The sequence below is a fragment of the Delphinus delphis genome, chromosome 17 (assembly GCF_949987515.2).
Source record: "Delphinus delphis chromosome 17, mDelDel1.2, whole genome shotgun sequence".
Classification (NCBI taxonomy): domain Eukaryota; kingdom Metazoa; phylum Chordata; class Mammalia; order Artiodactyla; family Delphinidae; genus Delphinus; species Delphinus delphis.
The window spans coordinates 66,005,583-66,021,115 of NC_082699.1; the positions used below are offsets into that span (position 1 = coordinate 66,005,583).

A 15,533-nucleotide genomic window follows, 5' to 3' on the forward strand; every position below is an offset into this window, starting at 1 on the left:
GAAGGGGAGAAGAAAAATGTGTTTTTCCCCTCTCCTACACTGGCAACAAGATAATATCTAAATTTTAGGACCTTTCTGTTCAGTCTCATTTCTGGCCACCATGCTCTTCCTACTGAATGCCAAACTGTTTGTGGTTCTCAGAACACAGCTTGTTCTTTCACACCCCTGTGCCTTACTCTCCCCCACAATGTCACTGCTCCTGGCATCCCTACCCTCATCACTCTCCCCAACTCCCATCTGTCTGTGCAGAAAACGTCCACTCCTCATTTCAGCTCAAGTTTCATCTCCCAAGTTCAGCCTCCTCTGAGTCTGTGCCTTTCAGTCCCAGCTGACATATTACTTTCAGAAATCTTGAGGCTTTTGTTATGTCAACATATATTTCGCTCACACTATTAGACAAAAGCAACACCCACAAATCATGAAATAACCTGCTTCCACCTTGGCCTCTTTGATGGTTGCTGCGGGCAAGGCCCTAGAGACTCTTAGAGAGAAGCTCTTCAATACAAACCCTTAAGATCCTTAAAAGGTCTTTTGTAATTTGCTGACCCTTATTTAGACTATATTTTTTTCCCTAGGAGCACCTGATATTTGAACATTTCCCAGAAGCTATTTCTTAATTTTAACATGTTCTCCATCTGGAGAGGCTGAGATGAGAAAAGAAATTTTTTTCAAATGCAGCAGGTTCTAACTCCTGTATATTCAAGGGCTGGTACTTTTAACTTATCTCTCTTCTCTCACATTTTATCACAGGCAGCAAGAAGAGGCCATGTGGCACTTTTAATATTTTATCTTGAAATCTCTTTAGCTAGAACAAGGGTCAGCAAAATACTACTGATGGGTAGGCTGTCCATTTCTTTGTAACTAAAGTATTATTGGAACACACTGGTGCCTATTTGCCAATTTTGTAGACTCGTGCCTTCGTGAGGAGTTGAGTAGCTCCTCAGACTTGAAATAATTACTATCTGGCCCTTTACAAAATGAGTTTGCTGACTCCTGACCAAGATTGTTTAGTCCACTAGGTATATTTCTTATTTTCGATGTTGGCACAGATGACAGTGTTGCCAAATTTCTTCCACTACATAACAAGGACCTCTTTCCTCCATCTTCCACTTCTCCTCATTTCCCTTTAAACCCTCACTGACAATCTCCTCAAGATCCTTAGTCTTCCACTAACACTGCTCAAGGACCTTCCCTTTTCTGCTTGCCACCTGTTTCCATAGGCAATATCACATGTTTTGGGTTTTTGTTAAAAGTAGTACCACTCTTCAATGTACTAAATGTATTCTGATTGTCCATAGCTGCATAACAATTCATTCCAAAACCTAGGAGCTTTGAGTAAAAATAATCATTTTATGACTTCCTCTCATAGTTCTGGAGGAAGACTGGACTCTGCTGGTTGTTCTCACTTGGGGTCTCATGTGGTTGCGGTATGATGTTGGTTGGAGCTGAAGTCATTTAAAGTCTTTCTCACTCAAGCCAGAATAGCTTCACGTGGCTTCTCCAAGTGACCTGGGCTTCCTTGCAGCATGGTGGCTGGGTTCTAAGAGCAGGCATCGCAAGAGAATAAGAATAAGTCACATTTCGTCACTTCCCTCACACTCCACAGTTTGAGACAGTTGTACAGGATTACTCAGTTCAAGGAGAGGAGACACAGAAGCCATCACTGGATATAAGGAGTGTCAACATCACCTTGCAAAAATAACATGTAGTTTGGGATACACTGTGGTGACCATCTTGGGAAAATACAGTGCTACACACCCTGCTAGTCATCTACAAGAAATGTCATATTTCTCTACTTTTCCAAATCGTGGTTTGCCTTGGTGCACCCCACTGACAAGGGTTGGTGGAAAGTTCAAATTCACTCCTGTTCTTGTCTTCCTTTGGAGTTAAACTAGAGCTCTGAGTCTTTGTACAAACCGGAAATTTTGAGTAAAGTCTTTTTCTGTCCAGTGGTTGGTGTTGACAGATTGCCATGGCCAGAGTACTCAGTTAGAAGGCAAGCAGCACTGTTCATTCAGCACCTAACTCGGACTGTGGTGCTGGCCACAGCCACCTTACATGTATCACTCAGCCATCCTCCCATTGGGAATTCTGTCTCCAAGCTAGCCAAAGGTCTCTGCCACTCAGTGGAACTTCTATAAACTTTGTCCATGTGTCCCCAACCTTAAATCCATCTCTGTAGCTTCCTTACTAGTAGCTTTCATCCTTAGTTAGTTTCCATTGCAGAGAACAGAATCTCCTTGATTTGACATAAGGAGAAGATTTGCTATAACCATTAAATGGCTTTTGGAATCCTTGGGAGGGCTGAAGAAACAGATTGGGGGCTGAGTTTTCAGGAATGCCTCTCAAAACTGCTGCTTCGGGACTTCCTTGGCGGTCCAGTAGTTAAGACTCCCCCTTCCAATGCAGGGGGTGCAGGTTCGATCCCCGGTCGGGGAGCTAAGATCCCACATGCCTTGCTGCCAAAAAAACAAAACATAAAACAGAAGCAATATTGTAACAAATTCAAAAAAGATTTGAAAAATGGTCCATATCAAACAAAAACAAAAACCCTGCTGCTTCAGCTACTGCCATTACTTCAGATAAGTCTGGTAAATGTAATTTTAGCTTTCTGACTATATTAGTTTGCTTGGGCTGCCATAAAAAAAAAACCATAGGGGCTTCCCTGGTGGCGCAGTGGTTGAGAGTCCGCCTGCCGATGCAGGGCACATGGGTTCGTGCCCCGGTCCGGGAAGATCCCACATGCCGCGGAGCGGCTGGGCCCGTGAGCCATGGCTGCTGAGTCGGCCAGTCCGGAGCCTGTGCTCCGCAACGGGAGAGGGCACAACAGTGAGAGGCCCGCGTACCGCAAAAAAAAAAAAAAGGAAAACTGAAGGACTGTTTTGGTGTGGAGGTGGGAGAGTCAAGGGTTTTGTTGATAGTGTAAGGCAGGGGTCCCCAACCCCTGGGCGGCAGATGGGTACCGGTCAGTGGCCTTTTAGGAACTGGGCGGCACAGCAGGAGGTGAGAGGCAGGCGGACGAGCAAGCTTCCTCGGCTGCTCCCCATCGCTGCCATTATCGCCTGAACCATCCCTCCCCCCAACCCCGTGGACAAATTGTCTTCCACGAAACCAGTCCCTGGTGCCCAAAGGGTTGGGGACCACTGGTGTAAGGATCCCATGAAGGTGGGAAGTAAAGTGACTGGTAGTAGAGGGCTCATTTTCAGTGCCAAGCACCAAGGCTCTGTTGTGATAGGAAGGAAGGAAGAGATGGTTGCCGTGCGTACTTAGTAGACTTGCATGTTTGATGTGCGGGAGATGACGGCTTCTGTTTTCTCTGTAATGAAAGAGGAGAGTTTAACTGCTTCTCTAAGTGTTATTCATAATGTTGCCTCCTAAACTAATTGTTTTATATGTGGATGGATGCCTTAGCTCTCTCACTGTTTCACAGGTAGCTAAATATACCTCCTAGTTCACAGCAGTGGGAACACACAGAAGGCGCTTAAAATACTCGCTTCATTTTAATTCTAATGATGATGAGAAATCTAATGATGGCAAAGAAAAGTATAAGCTCCAGTTGGGCCCCTATGATAAGGCGCCTGATAAGCGTGAGGGATGAGAATCAGAGTTGGCAAAAGACAAAGGCCACAAGGAAGAGAAATCCACCAGGACGCTCCTTCTTGTCCGGTAACCTAAGGGTTAAGACCAACGAGAACGAGCCATCACTGTTTCCTAGAGAGGCCCCAGCAAGCCCGCTGGGGGAGATGGGGGTACTTCCTGTTTCTGTCTTCCGGGTTTGAGAGGTTAGGAACGTGGGTTGGTGGGGTCAGAAGCAGAGGGGTCGCTTAATTCCGGGACGGCTGGGCTTGCTGGGGATGCGGGGCGCCTTGTGTGTAACCCCCAGCACAGTGAGTTCCTTCTCGGGTGGAAGGGAGCCGAGGGCTGCGGGCCAGAGGAGCGAAGATGCGCCGCCCAGAAGAGGGATGTCAGTCCCGGAGAGGGATGCGGTTGCTGTGAGGGGCGAAGGCCCAGCCAGCATCTCTTGCTGCACGGGCAGCTGCGCCAGCCTCGCCTGCGGGGTCCCTTGAAGGACCGTGTCGACTGGAGATGATCTGCTCCCCTGGAGCTCACCCCGTAGTGCACCCCCGCCTGTGCTCCCTGCCAGCGCTTCTTAAAGCTAAGCTTCAGGCAGTGCATTTTCTTTGGAAGTCTTTTTAATCCAAAGCACTGCCCCATCGTAATCACCTCTTTGCTCTAGGAGAGTGAAAACAGCCTTTCTCTGTGGAGTGACATTTTTTAAAAATTATTTTAATTTTTTTTGGCTGTGTTGAGTTTTCATTGCTGAGCACGGGCTTTCTCTAGTTGCGGCCAGTGGGGGCTACTCTTAATTGCAGCGTGCGGGCTTCTCATTGCGTTGGCTTCTCTTGTTGCAGAGCACGGGCTCTGGGCGTGTGGGCTTCAGGAGTTGCAGCACGTGGGCTCAGTAGTTGTGGATCGCAGGTTCAGTAGTTGTGGCTCGCAGGCTCAGTTGCTCCGTGGCATGTGGGATCTTCACGGACCAGGTCCTGAACCCATGTTCCCTGCATTGGCAGGTGGATTCTTAACCACTGAGCCACCAGGGAAGTCCCTGGAATGACATATTTAGGACAGCCTCTTAATACCATTTATGGCCTTGAGTTTGCTACCCTTTTGCTGAGAAGAACCTGAGGGCTCTTCTGTTACCAAAATTAATAGTTTCTTAGCAGGGAAAATGGTAGCATGTGTATGTTACCCAGACTCTTGCTTCTTTTGTAAAGACTTTGATAGAAATACGTAACTCAGATGGCAAGACATATTACTCCATTTGAACAACTTTCCTTTTTTTTTTTTTGCATTCAGGTGTATGTTTTTTCCCCCACTTAAACACTGGGCATATTTGTAATTTAGACAAGTTTCTTTTAGACTGAGGGTGCTTAGAGAATGCCAGCTTCCTTTGGCATAAGGTCTAGGGATGTGAATTGGCTTTCTAAAAACACAGTCAATATAGGAATTCCCTGGTGGTCCAGTGGTTAGGGCTTGGCGATTTCACTGCTGGGGCCAGGTGTGGAGAGTGGTGGTGGAAGTCAATATATTCCAAAATAAAGATCCTGATCATTTGCAGGTTGGGGTTATGCCCAGCTCTGCTTTCTGCTCTAGTTGTTTACTGTATCAGATAAGAATGTTGAAGTCAGTGTCCAAACAGGTTTGGGACTGAATCCTGCTCTACTACTTTCTGGTTGTGTGTCCTTGGGAAAGTTTCGTAATGTCTATTTTGTTCACCTACAGCATGCTGGTATCTGTTTATACACTTCAGAGGGCTGTTGTAAGAATTAAATGAGACACGTGTAAGGTATTTAGTTCACTGCATGCCACATAATAGGCAGTAATAGGGTGAAAATGATAAGTACACCATCTTTTGTTTTCCAAATGTGTGCCTTCTTTTAAGCTCCCATTTTTCCTGAATTGTGCTATTCTTTATATCCTGAAATGCCAAGTCCATGTATAACTGCCTTCCAGTGAAAGGTCACATTTCCAGTCCCATAAAGGAGCTCAGGGATTGTAGTTGTGTCCAGAAGATAAAGTTTAGGCTGAAAAGGATATTGTGATTATGATAGAGAGGAAGAGGCAAGGAAGAGTTTCCTCGTTGGCCTCCCTTTTATGTTTAGAGATTATTGGCTATAGTTATTCTAGCCCTACCTTGTCTTAATTTCTTGTTACTAGTTAAGTAAATCCTAACTTTCTTTTGAAATTGACTTCAAAGGTTTCATCCTTCTGTCAAGGACCCACTTATTCTTTGTAAACTAAACAGGGTGCTTTCTCTTTAGCTGCTTCTTATACCTGCCTATTGATTCCTTAATGTCTTATTGTTGGTGCCTTTTCCAAAAAACTACTTCATTTTTTCAATTAAAAGTGTTTCTAAATTCCAAGTGGACAGTGAGTATTAGTATTCATTCTGTTTTTGAAGCTTGATCCTCAGACTTTAATGTGAAGGTTTAATTTTTAAATTATTTCCCTAGGAAAGGTAAATCAGGTAAACTCGTAATTCTAAATACTTGCATCTGAGATAAGATTTTCTAAAAGAATTTCTAAGGCCCATGTTTCTTATTTTTAGTATGGTCCACAGAACATTCTATGCTTACAGTTGTTATGTTGCAGTAGTTGGAGAGGAAAGAAGAAGAAGAAATGTTAACAAATGCCTTCAAGCATAACCTGTTTCCTTCCACAGGATTTCTGATCCCTAACCTGACTGTGAGTGACCATTGTGATGGAACAAGAGCAAAAACTGTTGGTCTCAGATTCTAATGGCTTCACAGAGAGGGAGAGTTTGAAAAGCACTTTTACAGGTGAGGGATCAAGAAGATCTGAATCCTTTGGAAATTCGTTATCCAATGCACTGTAGAATGTGTAGAAAGATCAGGGCATTAGAATGAGACAGACTTTAATTTGATTCCCTACTCTGTCACTTCCAAGCTATGAAAACTCCTACAGCCTCAGTTTTCTCATCCTTAAGAAAAGTGAATAATAATATCTGTCTCACATATTTTTTAGGATTAATGATACACTATATGTAAAGTTACTGTTCTTGCTAAGTAGTGGGTATCATTGTTATTTCTATGTTTGCTTAGGTTTAAAAAGAAATTTTTTTAATTAATTTATTTTTGGTTGCGTTGGGTCTTCGTTGTTGCACACGGGCTTCCTCTAGTTGCGGCGAGTGGGGGCTACTTTTCATTGCATTGCATGGGCTTCTCATTGTGGTGGCTTCTCTTGTTGCAGAGCACGGGCCCTAGTCGTGCAGGCTTAAGTAGTTGTGGTGCACGGGCTTAGTTGCTCCATGGCATGTGGAATCTTCCCAGACCAGGGCTCGAACCTGTGTCCCCTGCATTGGCAGGCGGATTCTTAACCACTGCACCACCAGGGAAGCCCCTGTTAACATGCTCAGATTTTAACTAAGGTTTTATCTAGTTTTCACCTCAGAGAGTGTTCTATTCATCTTCTCCCTTACTTTTTTCTATTAAGTCTTTATTTTTAGCTTGATATCCCTTGTGGCAATCGGTGAGAACTATTCAGATACCTTATTAGTGTTGTTGTAAGTACAAAACGTTCGTCTACTTGGTGAACACATAGAGTAAAAGAATTAAAACTAGCTATAAAAACTTTTTTTCATATAAAATAGTTTACGAGGTTTGAGTTTGTTATTCCCTCTCTTTCACCATGATTCAGAATTTCTTTCCCGTGGCAGAGACTAGCGAATGTGTTTAGACTATTTGTTTTTTCTTGCAGGAGATGAAAGTAAGAATAATTTGGAAACTGTTCAACACAGTAACTCTAAGGCAGATAAAGAGAGAGCCTCAAAATGGTCTAAAAGTGATGGCCCACAAAATTGTAAGCATGAGGACACAAAAAAAATGCCATTGACATGGTCCCAGGGACGTGAAACTGAGTGTGATGATTCCTGTGAGAATGATGGCAACTTGGAGAATCAGGGAAATTCTACAGGAAAAGAGGAGGAAAAACCCAATCACTGGGAATGGGACCCAGGACAACATACCAGGGCTGCCATCCAGCAGACTTCATCCTTTGGGGACAAACCTTACAAATGTTCTGAATGTTGGAAAAGCTTCAATAATAGTTCTCATCTTCGAACTCACCAGAGGACCCACTCAGGAGAAAAACCTTATAAATGTTCTGAGTGTGGGAAATGCTTCAGTAACAGCTCTCACCTGATTCAGCATCTGAGAACACACACAGGCGAGAAGCCCTATCAGTGTGGTGAATGTGGGAAAAGCTTCAGCAACACCTCCCATCTTATTATCCATGAAAGAACTCACACGGGAGAGAAACCCTATAAATGTCCTGAGTGTGGGAAGAGTTTCAGTAGCAGCTCTCACCTTATTCAGCATCACAGATCACATACAGGTGAAAAACCATATGAATGTCCGGTTTGTGGGAAATGCTTCAGCCACAGTTATGTCCTAGTAGAACATCAGAGGACCCACACTGGAGAAAAACCTTATAAGTGCCCCGACTGTGGGAAGAGTTTTAGTCAGAGTTCTAGTCTGATTCGCCACCAGCGGACACACACAGGTGAGAAGCCCTACAAATGTCCTGAGTGTGGAAAAAGCTTTGGTTGCAATTCTACTCTAATAAAGCATCAGAGAATACATACAGGAGAAAAACCCTATCAGTGTACAGAATGTGGGAAGAATTTCAGTCGAAGTTCAAACCTTATTACACACCGGAAGATGCACACAGGTGAGAAATCCTATGAAACGTCTGAATATGAAGAAAGTTTGAGTCAGAACTGCAGTGTGATAGACGAATGCCGAATCCAGCCAGGAGAGAAACCATATAAATGTTGTGAATGTGGAAAGAGTTTTGGCCTTAGCTCCCACCTCATAAGACATCAGAGAACACATACAGGAGAAAAACCTTACAGATGTTCTGAATGTTGGAAAACTTTTAGTCAGAGTTCCACCCTGGTGATTCACCAAAGGACGCACACAGGAGAGAAACCTTATAAATGTCCTGACTGTGGTGAGTGCTTCAGTCAAAGCTTTAACCTTATCAGGCATCGGAGGACCCATGTAGGAGAAAAACCTTACAAATGTACTGACTGTGAGAAATGCTTCAGCAGAAGTGCCTACCTCATTCAGCATCAGAAAATTCATATAGAAAAGTCTTCTGCATCTCCTGAAGTTGAAGATTTTCCTCATGACTGGACTTGGAAAAACTGTTCTGGGGAAATGGCTCTTATCTCTTCATTTTCAGTCCCAAATTCATCTCCCTCCTGAGTCCCAAAGTCTGTTTTGTTTCCTTTCTTTTCTTATCGGAGCATTACAATTAAGGTGTTCTCTGATCACAGGGTTATAAAATTTCTTTGGTTTGTTTGCCAAAACATTTGGGAAAAGTCAACCTCCCACCTTAGAGGTTGGGAAGACCCAGATCATCGGGTCATTGGATCTGCCCAGTGAGAGATACTGCCAATGATGGAGAGAAAGAAGAATATTTTTTATTTAAGGTAAGATAGGAATAGCTTCAAAGAAAAACATGGAGAGAAATCTTGGGAGTCTGAAGATGAGATTGTCATTGAATTTCCTTATTTCCTGTTGCCTGATTGGGTAGCAACAAATCATTTCTGTCCTCGGGGATTTACCCAGAGAAAGGTTCATTTTGAACAAATAATGTGATTTCCTGGCTATTTTGTTGGGTCTTAAGGAAGAAAAGACTAATTTTTTTTTTCTAATGTGTTTTTATTTGCTGAAAATTAACTTTTACAGTATCTGGAACTGCACTGCCTGGTACAATAGCCACTAGCCACGTATGGATATTTAAGTTTAAATTAAAATGAAATGAAATTTAAAATTGACTTCCGTAGTCACAGAAACCACTTGCTGAGTGCTCAGTAGCCAAACATGACTGGTGGCTGCTGTATTAAATATCACAAATAGTTCTTTCAAGATCATCATTCTTGACAGATCTAGTTCCTATAAGACTGTAAGAAACATGCTCTGGGGTTTCCGCTCTCCAAGAGGAATTTCAATATAGAATAGAAATGGTATAGAGTTGTTTTTATTTTTTTAACTTTGGCCACGCTGTGTGGCTTGTGGGATCTTAATTCCCTGACCAGGGATTGAACCTGCGTCCTCGGCAGTGAAAGTGTGGAATCCTAACCACTGGACTTCCAGGGAATTCCCTGGGATAGAGTTTTGAAGGTACTCAGGCCAAAAATTGGCTATTCTGATGATTGTATGTTTTATATTCAGCCATCTCAGTCATCTAGTGACGTGATCCCATTGTCTGGGCCAAAGCCAGATTAGGACGTAGGATTCTTGAATTCTATTTTAAGGTTTCCTGTCAAATGGTCCTTTCCCCTCAGTTTTACTATTCTATAAGTCCTCATCAGATCAGAAACTGGGTTCTTTTTCTAATAATTAACTCACTGAGTCTGAGCCAGTGTCCAGGGACAGTTTGCCATTGGAGCCCCAAATTCCTTAGTTCCAGCCTTGACAATTTTCTTTTGCCCTTTGGCTTATGTGGTGTGTGGATCTGGTAACTGAGACATAATCCTCCCTGCTCGTCTGTCCAATGGGAATGGTGCTTTGTAAAGTATTAAGATATTCCCTATGCCCCCACCTCCAGTTCTTCCTGCAGTGCAAAAGGTAGATGTACAGGAAGGTCAGGACTTGCCTAGGATTTCATCTTTTTTTTTGGAGTCAAAAATATATTTTATGAAGAATAGGTAGAGATGAATATTAGGAATGTGGAGCCAGAGGGGCCAATTACAGCTGCTGCAAAGGGCTATAGATACTGGTGGGTAGCTGAATTGCATGGGGATTATTTCTTTCGTGATTGTGGTGCTCCTGATACTGGTGAGGCAATTGTGTCTTTCTATATTGTGATAGGATTTAAAAATGAAGCAAAAGCTAACAATTAAAAGTATTCAAGAAGTCTTTGGGGGTGATTTTCTGCTTTCCGAAAGGGGGAGAATATTATTGGGCATCATTGGCTTTAATGTGACCCTTACCTAAGCATACTTTTACCTATGTGTGTTACGTAGTATTACCCAAATTGTCTTTAATATCTGAGGATAAGTGTTCATAGTATTTTTTACCACAGACAACTGAGTTTGATTAATGTTTGATAAGAGTTTGATTAACGATCAGTTGCAAGGCAGTAGCTGATGAGGTGGTGCGCAATCATCGATCCCAGTATGTATGGCAAGTAACCACTCTGAACCCGTTTCCTCATCTGTAAAGCAGAGATAATGCCTAGCTTGTGGGGTTTCGGTAAGGGTTAAATAAATGTTTGTAAAGCAGCTAGCCCAGTGCTTAAAATATAATGGGTCTAAATGTAATTGTTTATTATTAATGGAAACAAATTGAAAAATATCCTCCACACATTTCAGAAGCAGCAGTACAGCCCCAAGCTTTCCTACTTGGGGATTCTTTGTGACAAACCTCAGGAACTCTGAGGAATAAGGTAGTATAAAAACACAAGACTGTATTGTGTTTTAAGTTTGCAGACTGTTGAAAACACTTTTATTTGATTCAGCTAATTGAATTTTCTTGTTGTTCATGAAACAAAGGATTTTAAGTTTAAGTTAGGAAAGAACAAAACAGCAAGTTCAATTTCAGTTAATTTGCATCTGAAAGAGATTAACAGTTGGTACAATTTATGTCTTATCACCATCCCTACACTATGTTTTATGACTGCCCGCAATTATATAAAACCCACTCCACAAACCTCAAATATCTGTAGGAGCATAGACATTCACATTTTAGATGGGTTAAGATGGGCTTTATTAGTAAAACAATTTGTCAAGAATCATTGTCTCTTTGGATTAAAAATTAGGAAAGCAGAAGAGAGATTTGTCACTTACCATGGAGACTTTAACATAGTCAAATTTAATCCTATTTGATGCCTTTGCCTCACTTTCATTAATCAGCAAATACGTTCTTTGTTTAGCTCCCAAAGAAGTAAATATTCTGTATTCTCTATTTTTCTTGCCAGCACAAAGGATTCAACACCTGATTAAATAAAGCATTCTTTTTTACAAGTGATGTGTTTCATAGTTTCTTTTTAATTAAAAAGAAGACTCTTTCCTATATTCATTTTTTCGTACTCAGAGTGAGGGTTTGTATATTTTTTCCCTATAGTGGAGTGGGGAAATTCATGTTAATGCATATATTCACAAATATAGCAGGGAACTCACTCCCCAGCTGCTTTATAGCCTACAAGGAGGTATGCAAACGTATGTCTCTATTAAGTACCTGAGATAAAAGTTTGCTTCCATCATTCTAAGCCATTGAAGTTTGATCTACCAAATGGTCTTCTCCTTGGTGCTGTAGAAGTTTCCTTATTGATGGTGAGAGGTAGTAGAGTATGGTATGTGACAATTGCTCCTTATACATTAGTCCCACATATTCACCTTTGCCCATATCTCAGTTTCTGGTAATCATTGTAGTGATAAAACTCATTGCTTTTTATTCTGTATTTGAGTTTGTGTAATTCCTTTCAAGCAGCATAATCATTCATTCAACGAAAATTTACCTGATGCCTAATATGTGTCTAGCAGAGGTCAAATGACAGTAGGAGGGACAGATGTAAGGATAGGTTAATAGTAGGAAAATGTGCAGCTTTTCAGATGACTCCTTTCTCCTTGCCAACTCCTAAATTATATTTATTATGCTGAACCCTCCATCTTCAGATTTAATAATTTGATAATCTGAGGAACTAGAGGTAACTGTAGATTAAAGTGGGTTAGGTCTGCTCTGAAAATGCAAGCTTGGTGAAGTTTGACACAATACTTTGCACATAGTGGTGCTCAATAGTTACTGAGTGGGTGTCATGTGCTTATATGTTTTATGGTAATGTCCAAGAGTATGTCCTTCCAGGATGGGTGTTTCTACTAGACTGTCAACTCCTTGAGTCAGAGAATGGACTTCATTTTTTGTAATCCCAGAGCCTGACAAAAAGCCTGGCATGTGAAGTGTTTGTTGGTTTTGGTTGAAGGGTATTCACCAATGGATAAAGTCTACTGGATTAGGCTGTATAGTCTCAGTGTCCCCCTGGGCCCTATAACACCATTGCTTGCCCAGTTCACAGAGGCTGGGGCTGACTTGGAAATGAAAGTGACTGTCCTAGGAAGCTGGGCCTATCCTCACACTAACACTAGAGGACCCTAAAATGTCCCAATTGTTCAGAATCCTATGGAAGTAAGACCCTGGGCTTTTGATTCAGACTGTCTAGGAGGGGTTTAAAACTTGTTTCAAATTCATGTTTCAGTCACTTACTAGCTTTGTACTGTGTACTCACCTTGTAAGATTTGGTAAGCAGTGAATGAGGTGAGATACCTGACATAGAATAGGTGCTAAGGAAATGTTTTTCTTCCCTGTTCACCCTCATTTGCTCATAATTTTGCCAAGTGTAGGCTCTAGGCGTGGAAATGTTCAATCATTTTTCGGATTGATTGTTTCTATGTTTCTAAATTAAAGATATTAAGAACATTTAGTTCATGGCTTTGTTGTGAGGGTCAGTGAGATAATATATGTATAATATGCTTAGCAATGCTGATACCTAGTAATCACTCAATATTAGCTATTGTTACCATCATAAAGTGGCTCGAGACCACAATGGGTCTTTGGATTATCTTTGAAGTTAACCTCAGAGACAATCAAGTCAAGGCTAAGGATGGTCCAAATGCTTGCTTGTAAAGATAAAAGATGGAAACAGAATCTTGGTAATCATGACATAGTGGACACATAGTCACTTACAAGCAGAGGTAGCTTATGGGTGCTAAGATAGCTAGCTTGCTGATCTAACATTGCTTAATTGGTAAAATCAGTAGATATTCTAGGATCTGACACAGTGAGGGATGAAGTGGAAGCTTTGGTTGAAAAGGGATCATGATTAATTTTGACCCATGCTAAGTCATATGGATAAATGGTCAGATTAAAGAAAATATTGACTAGACTGACAAACACAGGTGAGAAAAATTTCCCCTTAAAAATAGCTTACTTTCTGATCATTAAATTGTACTTCTTTGTATATTTTACCATTAGCAAGTATTAATGTAGGAAATACATAAAAGTATGAAGACCAAAATACAAATGACCCATAATCATTTTCTCCAGAGATCATTCACCATGGAAGTTCTGGAATCTCCCAGTAACCTCTTTTCTGAGCATGTATCTGAATAAATATTTTTACAAAATGGATAATATGGACTATGTATATAGTATTGTCTTGATTTTTTCCTAATCATATAATTTTCCAACTAATTGTTTTAAATTAGTTATGAGGTTTTTAATGGCTTGATAATATTACACTGAATGATGTACCATAACAATTTAAGTGTTCTGACGTTGTATGTTTATATCGTTTCCTGTAATTTGCTATTAAAAATAATACTTTTTTGAATAGGTTTTTTTTGGCTGTTTTTGTTTTGGTATTGTGGTTGTGATTGTTTGGTTTTGCTTTTTTGCTTTTTGTTGGTGTACAAATCTTACTGTCCATCTCCTTTCTTAGAGTGAATTCCTAGAAGTAAGATTATTGAGTCAAAGGGCATAAACGTTTTTAAAGGTATATTACTTCATTGCTTTTCAGAAATATGTATCAATTAAAATTGCCCCAATGAAATAATTTTGTTAAACATCTTATGGAGGTAATGGGGGAGATAAACATGTAATTCAAGACAAATACATCTGATTGATGAAAACCTTTTTTTAAGGCAGCTTCTTTGGATATGGATAATCTTTTTCCTTTTTTTTTTTTTTTTCTCATCCCTCTTACCCTGTCTTGGGTTAGGATCAGCTGAGACTCACTTTGGGTTGAAACACTTTAAGAACTGCTTGGTGATATGAAACTGGAAATCAATTACAAGAAGAAAACTGGAAAAGTAAAAAACACCTCACAAACACATGGAGACTAGAAACATGCTACTAAACAATCAGTGGGTCAACAAAGAAATCAAAGAGACAGATGAAAATGGAAACACAACTTTCTGAAATCTATGGGACACAGCAAAGGCAGTTCTAAGGGAGAAGTTCATAAAGATACAGGTCTACCTCAAGAAACAAGAAAAATATCAATCTAAATTAACATTAAAGGAACTAGAAGAAGAGTAAGCAAAGCCTAAAGTTAGTAGAAGGAAGGAAATAATAAAGATCAGAGTGGAAATAGATGAAATAGAGACTAATAAAACAATAGAAAAGATCAGTGAAACTAAGAGTCGGTTCTTTGAAAAGAAACAAACTTGACATGTCTTTAGCGAGGCTCATCAAGAAAAAGAGAGAGCCTAAATAAATAAAATCAGAAATGAATGAGGAGAAATTACAACCAATACCACAGAAATACAAAGGATCATAACAGAATTCCTTGAACAATTATATGCCAACAAATTAGACAACAAAGAAGAAATGGATAAATCTCTGGAAATATATAATCTTCCAAGACTGACTCATGAGGAAATAGAAAATCTTAATAGACCAATTATTAGTAATGAAATTGAATCAGTAATATAAAAACTTCCAACAAGCAAAAGTCCAGGTCCAGATGGCTTCAAAGGTGAATTCTACCAAACATTTAAAGAAGAGCTATTACCTATCCTTCTCAAATTATTACAGAAAATTGAAGAGGAAGGAATATTTCCAAACTCATAGTACAAGGCCAGCATTACGCTGATACCAAAACCAAAGACATAACAAAAAAAGAAAATTACAGAGTAATATCCCTGATGAACATAGATGCAAAAATCCTCAACAAAGGGACTTCCCTGGTGGTGCAGTGGTTAAGAATCCACCTTCCAATGCAAGGGTTTGATCACTGGTCAGGGAACTAGATCCCACATGCATGCCACAACTAAGAGTTTGCAAGCCACAACTAAGGAGCCCACTGGTCTCAATTAAGGAGCACATGTGCCACAATGAATGAGCCAGTGAGCCTCAACTAAGGATACCACCTGCTGCAACTAAGAAATAAATAATTTTTAAAAATCCTCTACAAAATATTAGCAAACCAAATTCAACAATACTTTA

The 15,533-nt window shown here is 40.6% G+C and overlaps 1 protein-coding gene across 1 annotated transcript; it reads left to right on the top strand.

The window, feature by feature from the left end:
* The first annotated feature begins 6,262 nt into the window (after window positions 1–6,262).
* Window positions 6,263–11,556, top strand: ZNF572 (zinc finger protein 572). Its single transcript, XM_060035304.1, has 2 exons — window positions 6,263–6,341; window positions 7,279–11,556. Exons 1-2 carry the CDS (start codon window positions 6,263–6,265, stop codon window positions 8,787–8,789), a joined length of 1,590 nt encoding a protein of 529 aa, XP_059891287.1. The 3' UTR covers window positions 8,790–11,556.
* Window positions 11,557–15,533: the final 3,977 nt, after the last annotated feature.